Here is a 25411-nt window from a genome sequence, read left to right as displayed (position 1 = left end):
ACACCTGTAGGAGGCTGTGGTTTCTACAGAACTTTGCTCACTGGTGACCTTTCACTGGGGTTGACCTAGGTCCTTCCAAAACACTCTGTCTCTTCCTCACACCATCCTCCTGGGTGCTGGCACAAGAAGTTTGACTTGGCCTTGCAGGAGCAGAGGAAATAAACCAGGATCTAGCCAAGGCATAGGTTGGCAGCAGTAACAGAGTCCATGTTTATATGAAATACCCTCCGTTTTCTGAATTTTCATTTCAGGCATGCAAATGCAAAGTTTAGACATTAATTAAAACTATTAAACCATAAACTTGGGCAAAATTTAGAAATATTTATTCTTGCCTAAGGACAATCTTTTTCTAACATTTCTCTGAGCAAATCCTTTCTCTTTTGCTATCTTCTTAAGCCACTACCTAGTTCATGTTTCCAGTTACTAAAATAATTAAGATGCCAGGGTCTAGTCATCTAAACTCACATGCATACATACTTCCTTTATCTAGTCATTTGTTTCTCAAAAAAAAAAAAAAAAGCTAGGAACATATGCAGAGTACTGATCCTAATAAGAAAAAGTAAATCCTAGAAATTGCTCCTTGATTAGAGTCTTTTAGACAACACTCCTGATTCTGAGTCACCAGAGGTGCAATTCCTGCTCTTAGAACAGCTGGAAGCATGTCAAGGATAGAAGAACCTTCTATTTTTGTGTCTCATATTTGAAAATGTGAGGACTCTTTTCTAAAAGTAATGACTTATGGCATAAGATCAAAGAGAAAAATATGACCTTGGTGGTAGGTTTGGAGAAATTTGGACATTTGATATAAACTAGTGATTGAGGCAATGCATTAAATGACCTTTAAGTTACTTCCAAGACTGTGGTTATTTTGTTTTGTTTATTGTGTGTGATTATTTTCTTCAGGACTTTACACTCCTTGCCAGTATGAATGAGGCAACCATCACGAAACCATAGAAAGCAAGAGTGGTGATTTGGGCTATGTTTACCCTGGGTCATTAGTTTCAGCTAGAAATTCAATGGTCTTAAAGAACAAATGTCAACTTACAAAAAATTGAAAACATGGCTCTTAAACAAACGTAAAATGAATATATGACCAAAGTTTCATTCGATTCATTAATCAATGAGGTATTCAGGAAAAATAAGAAGGTTCATTCAAAAAGCATCTAAAGGGCTGGATATTTTCAGACAATTTAGTAAGGGAATGTTCAATTCAATACAAAACTGCAATACAGGTAATAAGCCATAACCTTTGAGATTAGCCTTTCTATTGGGTAGGAGTCTACTAGTTAACAGTGTCTAGGGTTCTAATCAACTAGTCAAATTTAAATAATTAAATTATTCTTGGATAAGCCTGTTCAATAGTGTCTTTCAAAGACATGTTATCCATTGGCTAATTTGGGGGAAACTTCTGGACTAAAGACCTTTGAAACATAATAAAAGAACAGAACCAGTAGATGGCGTAGTTGCTGGAGTCCTGATATGGCAGCTTCAAACTCAGGTTGAAAAAGAGTGTATGCCTGCCCAAAGTCCTGAGAGGAGACTGAAAGAGAAGGGGTTGCGGGGTGGTAATCCTCCCCAGGGGATGACTTCTTCCTTTCTCTTTCTCTGTCTCTCTCTCCAACAAGCACATGTGCTCTATAGCAAAACTCTCTCTTAAAAAAAAAAAAAAGAAAAAAAAAGAATGAGGGATGACACTATTAGATTGTCAGGAGAGGCATGATATATTTTTCTATGTTCTTCTATGCATAAATGTGTCATGACTTTCCCGATGACACAATATAACCAAAAACCATTTCTCTTTTTTCCTATCCTCTGTGGCCCTCCACTGAAGTTTTGGGGCAGAGCATTACTTTGCAATGTTAGTCTAGGGGGAAAATGCTCATGATTTACACACACACACACACACACTCACACACACTCCAGAGGACTTCCAAAAGTTTGGGAAAAAATGGAATTAAAGTATGAGTTAATATTTTTGATACACAAAAATCTTGAAACCCATGTCTAGTTTCATAACACACATCTTCCACGAACTTTTTGAAGACCTCCCCCCAAGAGCATCTGTGTGTGTGTGTGTGTGTGTGTGTGTGTCGCACAGACGCCAGCTTCCCCAGTTTCCCTACAGTACTTGCTTGAGAGAGACAGTGAGAGGAAAAGTGAGTAATCAGCCCCTCAGGGGGGTGGTCCTCCACTCCATTCTTTTCCTGGGTACTTGGGCATGCATGCACACATGCCTGGTGTGATTTTCAAGCCACCAAGTCTGGGACTCAAACTGTAGTTGGCCATGTGGGAGTCCAGCACCTTAACCACCATGCCACCTGCTAGCTCCAGGAAAACTATTTTGAAATATGTTAGATTATCAAATTGGCTTAACTTATTATCCTACTGATAAAAGCCTAACACACAAACACACACACACACACACACACACACACTTTTAAATTTACATTAATATCATTTATATTTGCTTTCTATGTTGAGTTTTTCTTGTGAGCAAGGGATAACAATAATGGGGGTTTGTACTTACAAAAGCTGTGAATGAGCCAAGGGCCAAGAGGGATTTACTGAATGGCATTTAATTGTTCCCTTCATCTCGGAGGACTCTTAGCCTAACAGTATTTCCTCTATAATTCTCTGTTCACTTGCAACTGTTAAAGGGGGCCACTTCATGTTAATACTGCTTGACTCCAAGAGTCATTTCTCAATTTTTATAGTTCTTCCATGGTAGAAAAAATAAATTCAAATGAAGTGTACTTTTAGGCACAAAAAAAGAGTCACAATTCAGTTTTAAAGTGGTTACTCATGACAGCAACTGAAGTTGGTTGGGTCAGTGCTTCTTAGCTTTTTGGAGGGTTAAGAACTTCCTAGAAACTGCAGACTTTGTCTAAAGAAAAAGAAATAAATATATGTCCACATCTTATTTTGCATTCAATTTGGTTTAGGGTGATTTATGGACTCCTTGAATCTCATGTGGCCTGTCGCATAAAAGACCACGAGTGACCACCTTCCTATGTCCTACCTGCCGAGACTCTCCTAACACCTGACTTTACAGGTCAGCTCCATTACAGAATGCCTTATAAAGTGGAAAATTGAAAATAAAGTATTTGGAAATAACACAGCCCTCCATGGTCTTGCTTTATTAACAATTCCTCAAAGCACTAAAAGCCCCCTGCTAGAGTAAAAAGTTGTGGCTCCAGAGCAAATCCTTAGGTAGCCTCATAAGTCAAGAGACCTTAGAGAATGTACTTAACACTGAATCTCAGGATTCCTATCTGAAAATAAGGATGATCGAGGGGCAGATCCAGAGCAACGGTCATTGGAGACATGACAGTCATGTGATCAGATGAGGGGCATCACAATGGATCACCAGTGAGGATAATATGTTCCCAGTGAAACTAATGCAAGGATTATATGTAGATTTTGGTATGTAGATTTATTTTGGTAGGGTGTTTCTCTTTTTCTATTCAACGGAAAACCTCAAGTGATGTTATATTAAGGTCATAGTGATGATATTAAGAGATCTAGGGACCAGTAGTTGGCGTAATGGCTACATCTCTGGACTCCCATGTAGTCAACCGTGGTTCGAGTCCCGGACCTGGTGGCTTAAACTTACACTGGGCACATGTGTGTGCGTGCCCAAGATCCCAAGAGGAGAATGGAGGAGAAGGGATTGCAGCGTGGCTAACCCCCTTAGAGGTTGATTTCTCACTTTCTGTCTCTCTGTCTCTCTCTGTCTTTCTGGCAAGCACACGCACCCTATAGCAAAAACCTCTTCAGAAAAAAAAAAAAGAGACAGAGAGAGAGAGATCTAAAGAGAAAACTAGGGTTTACCAACTTCAATTAATTCTGCCTTTCAGTTGTCAGAATTTGGAGTGTTATAGGATGAAAGTATGCCTTGATAAATACTATTTTCTTTTGTAAAATAAATCTAGGACAACTTGAAATTCATGAAGCATAATGAATTTCGCTCATTAAAATTGAATATAAAAAATACTTATTTCTACCAAATTCTTGTATTAATTTAAGAAAAATCTAAAAGTTTTACTAAGGATGTTATAAACCCCAAGTAGAAAACATGGCTGTCTTTTATCCAAAAAGGCATAAACTTTTTTTTTACTATCTTTTGAACCAAATTGAAAATACTTGTGCTTTTTAATTTATTTATTTTCCTCTCCAAAGCATATATTAAGTTTACAGATTCTACTTTTCAAACTCATTTGTTGGTATGTTTGGTAATGATATTATCATATTGCTTATGAGTATCTACAGCATGTCTGGTGCTGGGCCAAGCAGAGTGCATGAGGTATCACTAACCCTACAGACAGCTCTCACAGTAACGCCTTGTCCTCCTCTTTAAAAACCAGCTAATGGGTATACAAAAGTTAAGGACCTAGGCCCCACTGTTACAAACTCTAAAGGCATAGTATCTTTCCACTGCATCGTGATGCTTCATTCAGTGATTCATTTGTAAGTTCTGAGGCATACTCATTATAACGACAGTGACAATGGCAAGAATAATGACAGTAAGAAGAGAAAGTGAGTACAAGACCTAAATGAAATATAATTCCTGGAGCTCCACTCATCTGTATCCTTTTAATTCCCAGGTGGGGTCCTGGGTGCTCCAGCCCTGTTCCTACCACATGGTTAATATTGAGATCCACTGTCTCCATAGATGTAACCAAAGCTCCCCACCTCTGGTTACCATTGTGTGGTTCTCTTCTTTGCTGTCACTTCCCATCTTCCTGCCATGGGAAAAGTTAGTGAGGATGTGGTCACCACACTAAGCCTTGCTGTACCAAGTCTTGGAACCCATCACCCCCACAAGGACTCCCTCTTTGGCTGAGCCATCCTCTCCAGAGAGGGAAGTGGGTCCCAGCTCTGAGGCTGAACTTAACCCACTGTGTGAATGAGAAGCCATGGTAGCTGTTGACCTCTAAATGTGCTCTACTAATAGTGAGGCAGTCTGGGGCTCACCTCTGTGTGTGATCATGTCTGAAAAGTTGGTATCTTGCAATAGTGGGTACTCACTGAATTATTGTTGACTATTGAAAAACAAGTCTATAATTCAAGAAGAGATGATCAAGGCAGCCATGAGTGCAATGTCACTGAGCTGGAGTGTCCACTCTGAAGCTGTTGTTGGTATTTCCTTGTTTAATGATTTGTGTTCTAACTTTATCAGTCCCATGGGTTTAGGCTTATCTTTTAGATAAGCATCTAATTTAATGGTTATATTTGAGTTAATGTTTAGGTGTTTTGCGTTAAACCTCATCAGTGCTTAATACCACATATTTATTGAAGCCTTACTATGTGCTAGCAGACAGAACATTGAATAAAAATAAGAGCCTTTCTTCTTTCATGGGCACAGATGGGCATGAGGGAGGAAACAGTAAACCAATAAAAGATCAAAATAATAAAAACTCTAGAAGAAAAATTTTGAAATTAATGGACAACAGTGATGGGTTGAGAAAGGCAGTTCAGATAGGTCAATCTGCAGAAGTTTTCTAGATAAAGCGGTATTTGAGCCAGGATCTGAATGAAGGGGAAGTACAAGTTGTCCAGAAGTAACAGTAGATGGCAAGGCCCTAGACTGGAAATTGTGCTTGGTATGAAGTGTGTTTGGCATTAAGTTTAAATTGTGCTTGGCATGACGGTTCCTACTGTATGTTGGAGTAAGATGTCTGGAAGGAAAAGAGCAGGGAGGAAGTAGGAAATGAGACTGGAAAGAAAACAAGTTGACCAGATAATTTTTGGGACTTGAGGATCGTAATGGGTCATCTCAAAGTGATCCTGTTTGAGATGGCTCAGTAACGTGTTCGCCTCTGAGGGATGTAGTATCAGAAAGTATTGTGCCCTCTTGGCAGACAAGTCTGGTTCAGAGTAGGTCAGAAAGCTGCCTCAGGGCTTGATGTTCTGTCTAGTCCAATTCTGTTGCTACTTGGGAATCTAATTAACCTGAAGGAATTAGGACAGTTACTAAAGAAATTTGGTGACTCTTCTTACAGGGTTGTGGGAAATCTTGAAGGTAAGTCCAAGTTCAATAATATGCATATACAGCCTTTTGGGTCATGAAGGATTTGCTATAGACCCAGGAGCCTGTATTATACAATAGGGTTGTATGTGGGGCATGAGGCACAGATGTTTCACTGTCCAAAAAAAAAAAAAAAAAATGATATTTCTCAGTCTAAAAAAAAAAAAAAATATATATATATATATATATATACACACACACACACACACACACACACACACACACACATACAAAGGTGCCTACTCAGGGTTTTTTGATTACTGATAACAACCAAGCAAAGCTAGTTTAAAGAGAGAGAGACTAGGAGAGAGAGAATTCATTAAAAAGATATGGAGTTGTTCACAGAATTTGAGGGGAGGGAGGCAGCCAGTCCTTCAAGGGGCTGATTCTGAATCAGAATCAAGACTCTTCTTCTCTCAACTCTGTATTTCTCTATCCATCTGCTTCATTCTCAGTGCCCTCTGCACACAGAAGAGAATCTCACTAAGATCAGTTATTTCATCCTGGTCCAATCAGTTATAACCAAGGAAGCAAGGTCAAGCAGTATCAATGGCATGGACCTCAGGTCCCACTCCTAAGAGCCAGTTCAAAGAAGGGCAGACAAACTAGCAACCTCTGCCACAAAAAACAAAAACAAAAATAAAACAACAACAATAACAACAACAACAACAAAAACCAAACAAACAAACAAACAAAAAAACGTAGATTAGGTTGCCTAGCCCCATATTTACCTTGTTGGAAGTAACTATGAGAAGTATCCCTGCAAGAACTCCTTCCCCAATCCAAGGGGTTATTTTTAGGGAGTGAAATATAATGAGGCAGGTAACAATAACCCCAAAAAACGTAAAAAAAAATCACAGAAGTAATGCATGTTTTCTGATGAGTTGTGTTTTTAGTGAGAAAATGTTTCTATCATGCCAACATGGTAGAAACAGAGAAAAAAAATCACAAGAATCCAGGATCTGGTTTAAATCAAGGTGTTAAGGGTTACATGACTGTGAGTAACTCACTTCGGTTCTCTGCTAAATGAAAGCGTTGTTTTAGATCCTCCTTCAGGTATCTTCTAGATGCTCTTTTTTTCCTACAAAATTTCCATTTGGCAGCAAGTAATTGTGTAGGGATTTGTCCTCTTCATGGGAGATAGACAACAAAAACAGTCAAGATGGGCCATAAACTTCTACAAATCTGAATGTGATCTTGATCTTAGTAATATTTTATTGTTTAACTTCATGTAAGTCAGCAAGTTAGTTCACTTCTTAAACTGAAGTTTGCTTATCTGTAAAACATGGGTAACAGTGATTACTTCAGTGGGTTGTTCTGCCCATTGAATAAGAAAACCTATGAAAGTTTCTAGCTCACTGTGATTGCTCAGTTTATGTCATTGTTATCACACCATGAAAAACTTCTCATCCTGTCTATATCTTACTTGACCATATTGTGTAAATGTGCAAGTAAGTAAAAATTAAACTCTAATATTCTTTCGAAGTGCTTTTTTGGTATGGATTAATGAAAATGAAATGAGACTAGCATTTGGGAGATTCTAGAGAGTGTCATACTAAATAACACCTCCATGTCATTCACAAACTCACTGTACCCTTGAATAATTTTTCATTACCTTCGTAAAATATGACTTCCCCATGTCCTCCTGGGCAGATGCGAAAGTATGGAGCTGGACAATAAAATCCGGGATCTGATTGAAAGAAATGCTTCTCCTGGTCCAAGAGGGATCAACCCAGAGGCCACATCAAGTCGTAGAAATTCGTGTTCTCCAAAGGTAAGAAAACACCTTCTTCTACATCTCCATACACTCTTTAGTTTACTCACCAGTAAGAATTTATGGGGACAGCCCCCGAACAGTCTAAAAAAAAAAAAAAATATATATATATATATATATACACACACACACACACACACACACACACACACACATACAAAGGTGCCTACTCAGGGTTTTTTGATTACTGATAACAACCAAGCAAAGCTAGTTTAAAGAGAGAGAGACTAGGAGAGAGAGAATTCATTAAAAAGATATGGAGTTGTTCACAGAATTTGAGGGGAGGGAGGCAGCCAGTCCTTCAAGGGGCTGATTCTGAATCAGAATCAAGACTCTTCTTCTCTCAACTCTGTATTTCTCTATCCATCTGCTTCATTCTCAGTGCCCTCTGCACACAGAAGAGAATCTCACTAAGATCAGTTATTTCATCCTGGTCCAATCAGTTATAACCAAGGAAGCAAGGTCAAGCAGTATCAATGGCATGGACCTCAGGTCCCACTCCTAAGAGCCAGTTCAAAGAAGGGCAGACAAACTAGCAACCTCTGCCACAAAAAACAAAAACAAAAATAAAACAACAACAATAACAACAACAACAACAAAAACCAAACAAACAAACAAAATCACGTAGATTAGGTTGCCTAGCCCCATATTTACCTTGTTGGAAGTAACTATGAGAAGTATCCCTGCAAGAACTCCTTCCCCAATCCAAGGGGTTATTTTTAGGGAGTGAAATATAATGAGGCAGGTAACAATAACCCCAAAAAACGTAAAAAAAAATCACAGAAGTAATGCATGTTTTCTGATGAGTTGTGTTTTTAGTGAGAAAATGTTTCTATCATGCCAACATGGTAGAAACAGAGAAAAAAAATCACAAGAATCCAGGATCTGGTTTAAATCAAGGTGTTAAGGGTTACATGACTGTGAGTAACTCACTTCGGTTCTCTGCTAAATGAAAGCGTTGTTTTAGATCCTCCTTCAGGTATCTTCTAGATGCTCTTTTTTTCCTACAAAATTTCCATTTGGCAGCAAGTAATTGTGTAGGGATTTGTCCTCTTCATGGGAGATAGACAACAAAAACAGTCAAGATGGGCCATAAACTTCTACAAATCTGAATGTGATCTTGATCTTAGTAATATTTTATTGTTTAACTTCATGTAAGTCAGCAAGTTAGTTCACTTCTTAAACTGAAGTTTGCTTATCTGTAAAACATGGGTAACAGTGATTACTTCAGTGGGTTGTTCTGCCCATTGAATAAGAAAACCTATGAAAGTTTCTAGCTCACTGTGATTGCTCAGTTTATGTCATTGTTATCACACCATGAAAAACTTCTCATCCTGTCTATATCTTACTTGACCATATTGTGTAAATGTGCAAGTAAGTAAAAATTAAACTCTAATATTCTTTCGAAGTGCTTTTTTGGTATGGATTAATGAAAATGAAATGAGACTAGCATTTGGGAGATTCTAGAGAGTGTCATACTAAATAACACCTCCATGTCATTCACAAACTCACTGTACCCTTGAATAATTTTTCATTACCTTCGTAAAATATGACTTCCCCATGTCCTCCTGGGCAGATGCGAAAGTATGGAGCTGGACAATAAAATCCGGGATCTGATTGAAAGAAATGCTTCTCCTGGTCCAAGAGGGATCAACCCAGAGGCCACATCAAGTCGTAGAAATTCGTGTTCTCCAAAGGTAAGAAAACACCTTCTTCTACATCTCCATACACTCTTTAGTTTACTCACCAGTAAGAATTTATGGGGACAGCCCCCGAATCATTTACAGTCAGTCATGTACTTCCTTGATAACTAAGAGGACAGAGTGAACCAATACAAAACTGCTCTTACACAGTCATTTCCTGTTACTGAAGAAATCCTGCAGCAGAAGGCACTTTCCAGCTTAGTGTGTACTGACAGCCTGACTGCATGAGGGCAGCCACATCATGCTATTAAACTTTCTTAAGTTTAATGCAGCGACAATTCTCATGGGGCAGGAAGCAACTCAATTTAAGTAAACCCATTCAAATTGAATTACTAAAGTCAGCACAATTCGTGTCCACATTTTTGGGGTAGTCTTTTTTTTTTTTTTTTTTTAGAAAAAACAAGGCTTTACTGATTAAAGCAGTTGTTTGACTTGGAATTTCCTCTTGTTTCTGGATATTTGCCTACGGTGCTTTATATAAGCAGATAAAATTCAAGGGTAAGCTCAAGCTGGGAATTTTGTAGACAGCTTTCGAGAAATGCATCATAAATGACAACATGCACTCTCAGCTCTGTGTTCTTCTTGATTAGAAGCCATCTTTAATAATCATTACCGAAAATCTAATGTGAAGAGATGTGAGAGCATAGCTGGCATAAAAAAATAATTTTTTCTTCTGGTGAAAAATAACTTTAGTTCTTATTTGTAAAGTAGTCCGTGCTCATTGTAGAAAGTGTATACGGATAAACACAGAGAAAACTATAAAAAAATCATGTAGAGACTTATGTCACATGGAGATAATGGAGTTTGGGCTGTCTTATACAAATATTTACAGTTATAACTAACTGACATCCATAAATTTGCCTATTTTTCTCTTAAAGTATATTCCAGAATTATATGGGCCTCAGGCTCACTAAACATACATTTGCTTTGAAATCAATGATAGGCACACAATTTGGGGTATCTCTGTGTTCCTCTCTCTCTCTCTCTCTCACACACACACACACACATATACACACCTGTTTTGTTAACTTACTTTTGTTCACGTACATGCTGTGTGGTTGGTCCTATAGCCTAGTGGTTAAGGGAGTCAGATACCACATGGTCAACAGTGGTTTAAAATGTTCAAATCACGTTTGCTAGTGGCTAGGCCCACAAACAAGACTTACTTCTCCCCTTCACTCCTTCTCTTCTTACTCTAACTCCCAGCACTCATATATACACTTTTGACTCTCAGCTGAACTTTAGTCCTTCATGAAAATTTGTGCTTTCCTCCAGTGACCATCTTGTCTAATCCCAGAAAGAAATTTCATGGTGATCATTTTAATCCTCTCCAGTCCCCTGATCCTCATATTCTCCTGTTATCTAAGACCCATTTGCTCATGACTGACCTCCCTCACAATTCATTTCATGCTGTCTTTTGGATATTCCCTTACATAATTAAAACCCTTTTCTACATCCTAAGTAGCACAGTATCATCCTGTTGGTAATATGTTCCCTCTACTTTGGGACTGAATTGAAACTTGTGTCCCTCTCTAAGACACTGCTTCTCCTATCACCTCATTGATCACATGTGCTCACCCTCCTCCATTCTACACTTGTAGGAAAAGGACAGCAGATTCTTAGCTGATGCTTCATATCTTCCTTGTGATGTGTGAGGTAAAGACATCTACAGAGAGAATGAGAGATAAGAGGGGAGGTCCAGGGCTTAAGGACATTTGGAAAGATATGAAATGGCCATTGGGAAAGGAAGAGCCAGAAGAGAGGAGTAAAAATGAAGAGTTGCTGAGTGGCAGTGAACACTGAGTCAAGTTTGATAAACACTACTTTATGATAAAACCAATCGCTAGGCAATGTTGGGGCTCCTTTCTTTAATACCTGCATCACCTTTCACCAGCTTAAACTATGCTCAGTTCTCCTTCACTTTAAACATATGAACTCCATATTATTTTATGGATAGTGTTCTAATGTATTCTAACAGATTATAATCAAGTTTTTTTTTTGAGAGGTTTTTGCTATAGGGCACGTGTGCTTGCCAGAAAGACAGAGACAGAGAGACAGAAAGTGAGAAATCCCCCTCCAGGGGAGATAGCCACGCCTCAATCCCTTCTCCTTCATTTTTCTCTTGGGATCTTGGGCACGCATGCACACACACCCAGTGTGAGTTTAAGCCACCAGGTCCAGGACTCGAACTGTGGTTGACTACATGGGAGTCCAGTGACATAGCCATTGTGCTAACTGCTAATCCCCCGGATCATAGTTGATTTTATGGATCATAACAGCATTTAATAGTTTCCCTTCCCTGTTATACCATTGATAACATGACCTTGATAAATCCAATGATCACTTTTCATCTTATTTCATCTTGTCCTCTCATTCCCACTGTACCCTGTTCACTAATTCAACTTTTTAAAAATGTCTTACTCTATTGACATGCATAATGTTAGTCCCTGAACACCCCTCTACTCCTTTATTTTTCTCTGATTTCTCCTTCCTGCCCCACTTTACTGGCTTTCCTGACACCATCTACCTGCTATGTTAGTGTTACCCATGGATCTGTCTCCCATCCTTATCTCATTAAACTGTAGGATCTGTGCTGATGCTTCCAGGCACAGGTACTGCCTGAACATGGAGTTCTTTTCTACATGCACTTTAGCTTTACTCAGTATTTCCAAAAGTGAATTCAACTTCTTTCCTACTGCTTCTCCCTTCTCCCCACATTTTTTGTGCTGGTCAATGACATTTCGTCCAGTCATTCAAATTTGGGCAGAACGTGGATTCCTACATGACTGTCATGCTGCACAACTCCAGGTGTCCCTATTCAGGGCACGTGTGCTTGCCAGAAAGACAGAGACAGAGAGACAGAAAGTGAGAAATCCCCCTCCAGGGGAGATAGCCACGCCTCAATCCCTTCTCCTTCATTTTTCTCTTGGGATCTTGGGCACGCATGCACACACACCCAGTGTGAGTTTAAGCCACCAGGTCCAGGACTCGAACTGTGGTTGACTACATGGGAGTCCAGTGACATAGCCATTGTGCTAACTGCTAATCCCCCGGATCATAGTTGATTTTATGGATCATAACAGCATTTAATAGTTTCCCTTCCCTGTTATACCATTGATAACATGACCTTGATAAATCCAATGATCACTTTTCATCTTATTTCATCTTGTCCTCTCATTCCCACTGTACCCTGTTCACTAATTCAACTTTTTAAAAATGTCTTACTCTATTGACATGCATAATGTTAGTCCCTGAACACCCCTCTACTCCTTTATTTTTCTCTGATTTCTCCTTCCTGCCCCACTTTACTGGCTTTCCTGACACCATCTACCTGCTATGTTAGTGTTACCCATGGATCTGTCTCCCATCCTTATCTCATTAAACTGTAGGATCTGTGCTGATGCTTCCAGGCACAGGTACTGCCTGAACATGGAGTTCTTTTCTACATGCACTTTAGCTTTACTCAGTATTTCCAAAAGTGAATTCAACTTCTTTCCTACTGCTTCTCCCTTCTCCCCACATTTTTTGTGCTGGTCAATGACATTTCGTCCAGTCATTCAAATTTGGGCAGAACGTGGATTCCTACATGACTGTCATGCTGCACAACTCCAGGTGTCCCTATTCATTGACTAGTGCCAGCCTTCCTTAACATGGGGCCTTACCTGAAAAGTCTTGCCTTTTCCACCTTCATAATATCTTTGGACTTCATTCTTTCTCCTTCATCTTACTGACTTAGCTCTTGCTAATGAATAATTGCTTAAAACTTAAATATAGATTCCCTTTACCTACATTATAGAGTCCAGACACCTTTGCATGATATATAAATTCCTCCATGATCTAGCCTCTGCCTGCTTGTAGAACAAAACACCAGTGGCAGCATCTGATATTAGTTAGGCATCCACCATAATAGGTATTGCTATAAATATTCTGTGTGTTATTTTATATCTACAGCAGCACTTAAATATGGCATTCTTTTTTTCTAATCTTTTTCTTTTTAGATGAGAAAATGAAGTTTCATAGCAATTTTACAGTTGCCTAAATTCACAGTCATAAGTTTTTTTTTCAAGCTGCGGGGTCTGCAAATTGGACCGTGAAGTCAGTCATGTGGGATCTAGCTGCCTTAACCATCATATTACCGACTGGCCTACAGTCGTCGTGTAAATCTCAGTAGAGGAAGCCAAGCTTGTGCTTGTTTTTCGTATCATAAAATATTCTATACTATTTATATTATACTATAATATTCTATACTTCTGACACTTTTCAGAATGCACCTTATGTTCTCACCACCCCATAATCCTTTAATAGACCATGAAGGCTCATGGCCTCTGCCTTTTCACATACTGTTTACTCTATAGAAACTCTTGCCTCCTTACCCAGTGAGTGAACTGTCTTCTATGCTAGTTTAAAACTTTCATGGTACCTTTTACTTTATTTTTTAGGTTTCTACCATTGAGTGTGTGTGCTCCCTGGAGAGACAGAGAGAGAGAGAGAGAGCAAAAGTGTGAAATCACCCCCCCCCCAGGATGGCCATGCCACAATCCATTCTCCTTTCAGGATTATGGGTATGCACACCCACGTACCTAGTGTTAGTTTCAACCTCTGGGTCCAGGATTCAAACCATAGTTAGCCATGTGAGAGTCCAGCAGCTTAACCAGCATACTACTTGCTGGCCCCAATGGTACTTTTAACCACCCTCTCTAATCCTACATAGCATTACTTGAGCCCCTCTTCACTTTTTCCTAGACGTTTTCCTTCTTTACACATTACTCACAGGCTTCATCGCTCCAGATTTAAAGTCATTTGTGCATGTATTGGGTTGTCAGAAAGGTCATGACAGATTTTTGCATAGAAAAACATATAGCAAAATGTGTCATGACTTTCCCAGCAACCCAATACATATTTTTCTCTACTACTCACATACTTCTTGAGGATGGGATATAAAGGATCTCATGACAGTATGAACCACATAGATTTTTCTAGAAAACACTGGTTATAAATAACTTGTTTGACTATATAAGCCATGGTAGAGCTAGATTTCCAATCAGTGTATCCCTAGAATACCTCTATCAGTAATTTTCAGAGTCGGCAGGAAGATAGCAAATGTACACACAGAATCCAGGTCCCTAAGTTCTTGCATGAAGCCACCATTTGGTCTGTCTCATTCTGATCACCGAGAGTTACCTACTACTGATGGCTTTCTGATGTTTGCCTGTCTCTGCTGCTTTGATGTGTTCACTGTACCTCTCTCAGGAGCTCCACTAGGTACCACTTGCTGTGCCAAATATTCTCAACGTGAGAGTCGACCCCCAGAGCCCCAAATGCAACTGAACATGGCTGCTCTCACCCCTGAAGTGGATAGACTTCTTATTTTCCAGCTTTAGCTACACAAGCCTCAGTGCTTTTGCACTTCCAATGTTTGCCAGAAATACACGTCACAGTCCTCTGAGGTTCTCCATTGTTGGGATTTGGGCTGCTGCCTGCTGTTGGCCAGCATTTTGCAAAGTATTTCTATACAATAGCCTGCTCAGTCCTATCCTCTCCACAGAGGGAAAAATGGAGGTTCAGTAAGGCTAAATAAGTTTTTCATGTCTTACAATAATAGGATTTAGATCCTGGACCTCAACTTAAATCTGTCTAACTAGAACCATTACCCTGTACTTCCTGTTTTTAATTCTCCCTCCCTGACATAAGAGTCATTTGGGGACTCAGGCAGAGCTCAAGGAAGTATCAGGAACAAGGCTGTCATCAGCCCAACTCCTCCTCTCTGCACTGAAATCACTGCACATGGATGAAGCCACCATGACTTTACTCTTTACCTGTGGTAATCTACCCCAAACAGCCCCTAGTCTCCATTCTTCCTCCCCATAGATACGTGGCATATCTTCCTCCTCAACTGTCCACTGAAAATAGCACCAAATATTTAATTTCTTGAGTACATACTGCTTAGTTTTCAGCTGGAATCTCCACCAAATTACTGTTGACACAATACCACTCTGCAGAGGGAAATCTATATTTAGAACAAAACAAGAACCTTTATGTTCTTGCTGAGATATTGCAAAAGTATCAGAAAATTTCTAGTTAGATAAGACAAGGGTGGGTCAATGACAAAGAAATTATGGAGGGCTTCTTCTTTTTTCTCATTGAAGGAAGTAAGTAGAAGAATGATGAGGTAGACTCCCTTTCCAGGAATAGGAAATTAATTTCTGTATAGGTCTATTTGATGGAAAAGGTGTAACTAAATAAAGGAGATATTATTTAATGAAAGGGCCTGAGACATATGTCAAGTTCCCTTTTTTCTCAATGAATGTTGCCAAGAATAAGTACAGAGGGAGAATTGCTCTGAGTGACCTGAACAGACTGATGCACCGCTTTGAGGAAACAAAATGATAGACACGAGAAACTCCATCAGCATGAAAGTATGTTTTCATATTAACATTAATATGAATATTCTGGGAGAGCTGAAGGATAGAAGTTGGCAAAGGTCATTGAAAGTCTTACAGGCAAAGGAAAAGTAACGATCTAAGTTAGAACAGTGTTAAGATCGCAGGCCAGCCCCAGGGGTCAGTGGTTAAGGGAACCAGATCTCACATGGTTGACCACGGTTTGAATCCTGGCCCCAGTGGCTTGAAAAACACTCTGGGCATGTGTTCATGCATGTCCCAAATGGAGAAATAGAGGAAAAGGGATTGTGGCATGGCCATGCCCAATGCAGTATGTGTGGGGGTGCTTTCTTTCTTTCTTACTCTCTCACTTCCTGTTTCTCTTTCTCTGGTACATGCACAAGTCTTCTAGCAATAGGGAAAAAAAAAGTTAAGATTCCCAAATTAAGAACCAGCAGATTGCACAATGGTCACATCACTGGATTCCCACATGGTTGACCATGGTTCAAGTCCCAGACTAGGCAGCTTCAAACTCAGACTGGGCGTGTGTTTGTGCATGCCCAAAATCCTGAGAGGAGAATGGAAGATAAGAGATTATGGCATGGGCATCCCCCGGGGGGTGATTCTCTCTGTCTCTCTGTTTTTCTCTGTCTCTCCAGTGAGCATATACACCCTATGGCAAAAAATCTCTCTAAAAAAAAAAAAAAATATATATATATATATACCCAAATTAGTGTTAAATAAAAGTTACACTTAATGAAGATATAGTCCTAATACTATGAGAAAAATAATTCATGAACAATACATATGAACCTGCAAGTATGTGTCTTCAAATTCAAAAGAATAGGAGGCTTAAATTATATTTCTTGGGGAAACAAAAACACCACCTTTTCAGTGATGCTTAGAAACAAGGATTCTACCTGGAAGTGAGAAGAAAAAGTGCCTAAAGTTTAAGACCCACTAGAATTCAATTTTCTTAAAAACCTTGTGCTGACTAGATTCTTCTTTTTCCTTTCCTTTTTCTTTTTCTCTCTTACTTTCTTTTTCTTTTTCATTCTTTCTTTTCTGATTTTAACTTAGAGGCATTTCCAGAAATTGACTTTTAGATACAAGTTGAGTGAGGACCTACCCATGGCTAGACACAAATTGTAGGTCTGACATTCTTTTCAAAGTAAGAAGCCTGGAGAAAATGCTTTCCTTGGTTCAGAGGGTAAACTTGCAATGTTTCAAATGATTATGAGCCATAATGGCCATGTAGTGCAGCAGTTAGGGGGACCAGATCCCACATGGCAGAACATGGTTCAAATCCTGGCAGCTTGCAAGAACAACTGTGAGCATATGCATGTACTCAAAATTCTAACAGAAAGGAGAAATAAGGGACAAAGATTACGATGTGATCACATCTCATTGAGAAGCGCTTTGTCTCTTTCTCTTTTGTGAGTACACACTTTCTGGCAAACAAAAAGAAAAAGATTATGAGGGAAAAGATTCTCACAAGCTACAGTAAGTTGATACACATTTTCTGTAACCACATTGTTAAAAAAAAAAAAATCTAGTTTCCCTTTCCTAATTTCCCATTTTTAAAAGTTAATTATTCTTTTTCAGAATAAAATTTTCAATCAATATTTTGTTTTCTTATCTGCAAAATGTGTTGTGATAGAATACAAAGTGAATGAGAATATGAAAGTGCTTTGTAAATAGAAAGTGCTAAACAAACCCAGCACTACCTTCCTCTTCTTGTTTTTCCTCCTTCTCTTCCTCTTCTTTCTTCACCATCATCATTATCCTCACAATGGTTGAAGGATTAGCTTGAGCCTCAACAATTTCCTTGATGGTTTTCTCATACAATTACTGGTTTCCTTGTTGAATTCCATGATCTAATTTCAGCAGCTGTAGCTATGAAATGTTTTGATCCTTCTTTTATTTTTCTTCAAGTTTTATTTCTTTATTTTTCTATGGGAGAAAGAGATGGGGGGCACCCCCAACAAGATCCTCATGCCATGATCCACTCCAAGTCTCAGCCAGTCAGGATCACAGGTGTGCACACACTCTGCTTGAACAGTGATAGCTTGGGAAACAAACCCAGGACCTTCCCTTGTGGCCTCAGTATCATGGAGATTTGCATTACCACTGCATCACCCAAGCTGGCCATGACCCCTTCCTTTCTGTTGAAAAAAGAAAATGGCACATTGTTGTGTGAGAACCTTTTTCTCTTCCATCAGAGAATATTTGGCTCGCTGCCTAGAAAAGAGCAGGCAAATCTGTCTTAGCTCAGCTGTGTACCTTGTGGTCTTCAAAGCTCCTTGCTGGCAACCAGGGTGAAGTCATTTAAACAAGTTATATATCTTTCTGTTATCTGTAAAATGTGGCTATTCGTTTTTAGTCTTATGATTCTAAAAGTATTAGAAAACCTCAAAACTAAACAGATTAGTGAGTAAGGAGGCCAGGCTGTGTTTCTCAAAGTATTACCATGGAGTCAGGTTGATCCCGTGTGGCAAATCTGTGTCAGAGTTCTCCTTCCATTCATCACAAGGTTTCTGAAGGCTTCTACTGTACATGAATATCAGGTATATATCTAGACAACAAGGTCTTACTGCACATGCCCAGTTTGAAGTCTGTGTTATAATAAAGGAAACCACCGGACATCACAGAAACAAAGGCATGGGTCTGGAAGATAAAATTGGACACCAAGACAAAAAAAAATCAAACTCTTAAAAAGAAATAAAAGAGACAGGGACCTTCAGGTGGTGTAGTGGTTAAGGTGCTGGACTTCCATGTGGCCAAATGTGGTTCAAATCCTGGACACAGAAGCTTGTACTTATGCCAGGTGCATGAGCGTGGATCCCTAAAATCCCAGAAGAATGGAGGCCATGTGACTATGCCCCCTCAGGGGTGTTGTTTCTCACTTTCTCTCTCTGTGTCTTTCCAGTGAGTGTACACATCCTATAGAAAAAAATCTCTCTATTAGAAAAAGAAAGGAAGGAAGGAAGAAAGAAAGAAAGAAAATAAGAGAAACAAAGGCACCAAAGATTCACTATAGGATAAGAGAAGTAGACAATTAGGGTATAAACTTCTCTTTGTTGAGAAGAGGCAGTTTGACTAGGAAGCTTGTTTCCGTACTCAAAGGTTATCTGTCCCATTGCTGGAAGAATGTGCCCCAAGTTCCTCCAGAGGAGAGGAGTTACAGAAAACAAAGAGGCAGGTTGTCCTTTGGAAGATGTGAGCAGTAGGTGACAGAGGGTTTGTCTACCTCAGAGAAAATAACCGTCTTGACAGCTTTAGTTCTGGTCACTGGGGTTACCAGGGGAACAGCACGACACCACAAGGGAGTTGGTGGTGGAAGTCACCAAGATGTGAGACAAAGAGTGGCATTAATGTGGAAATGATAAAACTCCATTAAGAGAACTTGAAGCACCCAGATCCTGACAGAGTTTCTACTGACTGAACACTTGGAGCTCAAGGTATCATCCTTTTGGAATTACCACTCTATCTTGGTTTTCTCCCAAATTTTCATGACTTCAGCAAGTAAATCTGAAGACCTTTTGAAAATATCTTCCTTTTTATGCAAGAAGAATAGCCTAGCATAAGCTCATTTACTAAGACATTTGTAAGGGGGTCGGCAGGTGGTGTGGTGGTTAAGGTGCTGAGCTCCCATGTGGCCGATCACAGTTTGCATCCTGGACCTGGCAACTTGCTTTCTCAAGTTCCCTCTCTTTCTCTCTGATCTACTTTTTAAAATAATGATAATAAAATTAAAGAATTCTCTTAAAAAAAGAAATTTATAAACTTGCCACAATAGTAAGAAAGTAAAATATTTAGCTTGAGAGATACTATGAATAACATGTTCCTAAGAGTTGTTTAGCAAATATGCTCTTTATGTTCTCAAGCTGTTCCAGTTGCGACAGGATATGGATCTCTCGTAGGGACTTCCAAAGCTGTGCTGGGTTTTGGCATCTAATACTTTAGTAATCCTTGCTATTTCTCAAGTAAGCCTTCTCATTGAAAACATTTTCAAAATGGGTGTGGGAAAGAAACTAACAAAACCGGAAATTGTTAGCTCTCTCCAAAAAATGCATGTATCATTCTAAGATTGACACTCTAGATAAAATGAATCAAAAGACTCTTTTTACCTTATTTTGTACTTGTGAAGAAAGTGAAAGGTGATCCATGAAGTATAAGAATGTATTTTCCTGGGAACCAGCAGTTAGCGTAATGGCTATGTCGCTGGACTCCCACGTAGTCGACTGCGGTTCGTGTCCCGGACCTGGTGGCTTAAAACTCACGCCGGGCGCGTGTGCGTGCATGCCCAAGATCCCGAGAGGAGAATGGAGGAGAAGGGATTGCGGCGTTACCATCCCCTCTGGGGGGTGATTTCTCGCTTTCTGTCTCTATGTCTCTCTCTGTCTGTCTGGCGAGCGCACGCGCCCTACAGTGAAAATCTCTCAAAAAAAAAAAAAAAAGAATGTATTTTCCTGTGGGATTTTGGGATAAGTAGCCAAAAATGGTATCAGTTCTTATTTTTTTCTTTGTGAGGAAGATGGCTATATTCATTGCTTTTTCAATACATTTTTGTTTATCATTAAAAATGAAACATTTGCAATGATTCAAGCTAGCATACTGGGTGATTTTCATTTGGGTCAGGCTCATTTTCACACCAAACACTCCTGACATGCATTCTTTTGTTACCTGTGTTTCCAGCCTTCCCAAAGGCTATCAATATTCCCCCATCATCTTTATATGCACATGCTCTGTATTAATTTTTATAATTCTGATTTGTTGTTGAAAAACAGTATTCAAATCTATGGGCATAGTGTTGCAAATATATCACCTTGGGAAGAAGGTCATTCTCTTTCATAAGCATGTCTGAGCTAATTTGGACTATCACTCTGCAAAAGTGATTCCATCATCAATACAATGGTACCTTTAATCTTCGGAGTTTACATCCAAAAAAATCTGAAAATAAATGAGAGTCCTCTATTTTGCTCATCTTCATATTCTAGTACTCAGCACACAATCTGATCCACAGTCCATACTTTGTAAGCACTTACTGTAAGAATAAATGAAAGTGAGATCAACTCATGAGCAAAGTTCAAAAAGAAAACCAAGCAATTTGCATTGATAGCAAATGCTCTTCTTTGCAGAGAAAAGGATATTTTTTAAAAATTTAAAAAATCTTTTTTTTTTTTTTTTTAGAGAGATTTTTTTGCTATAGAGTGTGTGTACTCACCGGAAGGATAGAGAGAGACAGAGACAAAAAGCGAGAAATCACCCCCAGTGGGATGGCCACGCCACAATCCCTTCTCCTCCATTCTCCTCTCAGGATCTTGGGCATACACGCACACACACCCAGCATGAGTTTTAAGCCTCTGGGTCTGGGACTCGAACCATGGTCAACTACATGGGAGTTCAGTGACACAGCCATTACGGCAACTGCTGGTCCCCAAAAATTAAAAAAATCTTAAACACAGGATTAGTTTTTGAAGACCAATTTTTGTTTTTCCTGGTCATTTGTCTCTGGCACTAGAAACTAATCTCTATAAGCAGTGGTTGGAACTGGTAATATTTTGTTTGGATATGACCTCAGAGATCAAATCGGTTCATATCTAACCCTCAAGAAATTTCAATTCTCATGAAATTTTCCTGAAGTATAAGTCTAGTGGCTCAATTTCCTGTGTCAAACAAACAAATTATGTCTTATCCTTTCATTTTTAATTAATGCCCCTGCTGGAGACCTCTGACTAAACCCTAAGGTTTTCTTGATGTATTCCCTGAAATCTAGGAGGAGGCTGTTGTGCTCTCAGAGCTCTCACCCCACATGGATGCAGATGCTGCTACTGCCACTGCCAAGGCCAACAGTTGACACCCTCTGCATTAGCAGCTGCCTGAATCATGGCTGGAGCAACCGGGCCCTGTACCAGCATGCGGGGAACTCCAGACTGTGAAGGGCAGCATGCCATCCTTTCTCAGAAACTATTTTGCACTCCCAGGGCCTCTGAGCTTGTGATGAGTGGAGCAGACCTGAAGATCTCTGAAGTACCCAAGGGGCATTTCTCCCATTTTCTTGGCAATCATCATCTAGATCCCTTCTAGCCCTCCTAATCTCTTTAACAACCAGTCTCTCAGCCACACTTTTCTTTGCCAAAGACCCATTTTCATTTTTTTCCATATGGCCAAGTTACAAATTTTCCTAATTTTTCCACAGTGCTTTCCTTTTAATTATCAATTCTGTCTCTAAATTATCTTGTTTCTTATTTTCCCCTTAAACTACCTCAAAATAGCCTTCACTGTCCATGTCTCTATCAGCATTATGGTCATAGGTACTTTTCCAGACTCTACAGAATGCCAGTTCATTTCTAAACTGCTCTTTCAGCCTTTCACCAGAATTCAGGTTTTGGTAGCCTTCTTCTCTTTATTTCTGATCATTGTCTAGTTCCAAAGCTGTTTCCTTATTTTCAAATACCTGAAGCAACACAATTCTGCCAATTACACCTATTTCTGTCTTCGTTCTTTACTGTGTTGCTAACAGAAATGCCTGAGCTTGGATGATTTTACAAAGAAGATAGATACTAATTTACAACTCATGATTCTGGTGGCTGGTAAGTCCAAAGGCATAGGCCCACAGATGGAAGCACAGAGGATGGTGAGTGCATGCAGAGAGACAGAGAGAGAGGGAGAGAGAGAGAGTGCTCCTGACAATTCTTTCCCTTCTAACATGAGAACAAACCCCATCTCATGAGAGCTAGAACTCACTGGGTCTTACGAGACATTATTCATCTGTTTATGAGCCTGTTGCCTCCATTATGCAATCACCATCATTCAGTCATGCTTCATGTCCACAAGGCCTCACTGCCTTCCAGCACCAAATTCTAATATATGAACTTTGGGGCATTGATCATGATACAAATAATAATACCTACTACTAAATTCGGCCACTAAGATTTTACTCTACTTGATCATCATGTACATATCTATCTACCCAACTGTCTTTTCATCCATCAACCCATGCTGAAGCTTTTCAAAATAAATTGCACAAATGGAATTGGCTTTTTAAAATGAAAAAAAAATAGTAATGCTAACCCTTATGATTCACAGCTTTGGTTTTCAAGATTTTATCTAGTGCTTGGAGAGTGTAGTTTGAAATTCAAAGGCTGAACAGGGTTTGTTTTTCCCTTTTTATTCTATGACAAACTTAGCCATCCCTGAAGCAAAAAATATCTTGTACTGAGCAAACGAAGGATTAATTGTATAAAACAAAGAGCAGTTTTTTTTTTTTTTTGGCAGAGGGAGGGGTTTTCTGTTAATACTTTAAGATATTAAATTATCTCATTAACCATGCAAATTAGGAAATATTACAGAAGGCCATGATCATCCCTTTTAAAATTTCTCCCTTAGAGGGGCCAGCAGATGGTGTAGTGGTTACATTGCTGGACTCCCACATGGATGACCACAGTTTGAGTCCCAGAACTGGTGGCTTGAAAATCACTCCAGACGCTTGTGCATGCATACCCAAGATCCCAGGAGGAGAATGAAGAAGGGATAGTGGCATGGCCATCCCTCTTGGGGGGGGATGATTTCTCACTTTTCCCCCTACTCTCTCTGTCTTTCTCTCTGGTGAGTGTATACAGCCTATGGCAAAAACCTCTAAAAATATTAATTAATTGATTAATTAATTAATTAATTAATTAATTCAAATTCCCCGATAGCATTTATACTTATTTATATTGCTTATTTATTAAATATTAACCAAGATTAGGGGAAAAATTTTAAAAGCGGTTTTGTAGGGAGGCAATGTTGTATTGATTCCATAACCAAAATAAGAAAGGGTAAAAAATTCACCATAAAGTGAATGAAACGAAAATACACTGAAACATGAATCTTTAAAAATGTGTGGGACTGGCCTGTCGCCTACTTCTTAAGGGAGCTGGATCATAGATGACCAACTATACAGTTTGAATTCCAGATCAAGCAGCTTAGAAAGCTCTTGGAGACATGTGTGTGAATGCCCCAAATCCCAACGGAATGAAGGAATGGAGGAGAAGGGGTTATAACATGATCATAACTCACTGGGGAATGCTTTCTCTCTCTCCCTCTCTCTGAATCTCTGCTTCTCTCTGAAGAGTATGTGGTACCCTTTGGCAAATTCACATAAATCAATAAAATAAAAATGTGTTGATACTCCTATTTGGTCATTGCTGGATGGGAGGCAAAACATAGGTGTGTATTCCTGTGTTCTGAGAAGCAGAGATGCACTAAGAGTTCCTACTGGAGAGACGTAACACATTCATTCCGTAAGAACGTATTGCACCACCACTCTGTGCTCTGAAGGTACTGAGTTAGTGCCAAGGTTAAAGTGATCATTCTTGACCCCACCTTCAAGAACTTCACAGCCTCTCAAAAAGAAAGGTACATAAAATTAACAATTGCTATTCGGTAAAGACCAGGAGTGCAAGTGCTCTGAGGTCACAAAGGAGGAAGTAACTAACTGCTCTGGAGAAGGGAAAGCCTTTAAAGAGGAGCTGCCAGTCAGGCTGAGTTGGATTGTTTCCTGCTTCATAGAGTAACGAAAAATCTTTAGACACAGCAGCTTCGTAAATTCTGCAGTATCGTAAAGACAGACTAATCAGCCAAAGCCAATTTGCCCTCGTATATTTGAGACAGACCAAGAACTAAGTATATAATCAAGACAGACTGCAAGAATCATTAGTAGAGGGCATGGGAGAATTTCCCAAAGTTCCAACTTGAAGGGATACAACCATGTTTCTTTCGTGAGTCAAGGGAATCTGGGACATCTCTTATACCTGACTCTCTGAGTTAGGCCCAGCTTTCAGAGATCAAGAAGTGACTTCTAATTTGAGGATCAAGAAGTTGAATTTCTTTTTTTTTTTTGAGAGGATTTTGCCCTAGGGCATGTGTACTCACTAGAGAATGAAAGAGACAGGGACAGAGACAGAGAGAGGAAAAGTGAAAAATCACCCCCCAAAGGGGATGGCCACGTCTCAATCCTTCATTCTTCTCTTGGGATCTCGGGCATGCACACACACACACCTGGTGTGATTTTCAAGCCACAGGTCCAGGACTTGAACCACAGTAGGCCATGTGGAAGTCCAGGGGCCATCTACTGGCCTCAAGAAGTTGAATTTCTGATGTTTGTATTTTTTTATAAGGTCTTGAGAAAGTGTGTGACTCAAAAACATTATAAATGTACTGTGGGTAGAAAGGGAGTCTTGTGAGCTTGAGTGCTCTGTGCACATGCAGAGCACACAAAAGAGTGGTTCCTTTTTCAGTTCCAGAAATATGGAGTGGGGGCAGACAGGTGGTGTTAGTGTGGTGGTTAGAGGCAATGGACTCCTACATAGCCAACTGTGGTTTGGGTCCTTTGTGGCTTGCTTTCTCACTTTCTCTCATTCTATCCATCTCTGGTCAAATTAAATAAATAAGTAAATAAAGTTAAATAAAATAATTCTAAAAAAAAACGGAGTGAACACAACACAGAAATTGCTTTCATGGAACATATTCTAGCAACAGG

The 25411-nt window shown here is 39.5% G+C and overlaps 1 protein-coding gene across 3 annotated transcripts in view; it reads left to right on the top strand.

Moving 5' to 3' along the window:
- TNIP3 (TNFAIP3 interacting protein 3) overlaps positions 1-25411 on the top strand; it is a 120438-nt gene that overhangs the window by 50280 nt on the left and 44747 nt on the right. For 2 of the 3 annotated variants that reach the window (XM_027773674.1, XM_027773673.1), the window contains exon 1: positions 9343-9499. In XM_027773674.1, the coding sequence (XP_027629475.1) occupies positions 9389-9499 (111 nt within the window). In that variant the 5' untranslated portion in view covers positions 9343-9388. Of the gene's footprint in view, positions 1-7681; positions 7803-9342; positions 9500-25411 lie in introns of those variants that run through there. The other variant, XM_006153112.3, reaches the window with a different exon arrangement.

Source organism: Tupaia chinensis, unplaced genomic scaffold, assembly GCF_000334495.1.
Source record: "Tupaia chinensis unplaced genomic scaffold, TupChi_1.0 Scaffold000362_1, whole genome shotgun sequence".
NCBI lineage: Eukaryota > Metazoa > Chordata > Mammalia > Scandentia > Tupaiidae > Tupaia > Tupaia belangeri.
The sequence above is the reverse complement of the archived record's forward strand: the minus strand, read 5'-3'. Positions and strand labels throughout refer to the sequence as shown.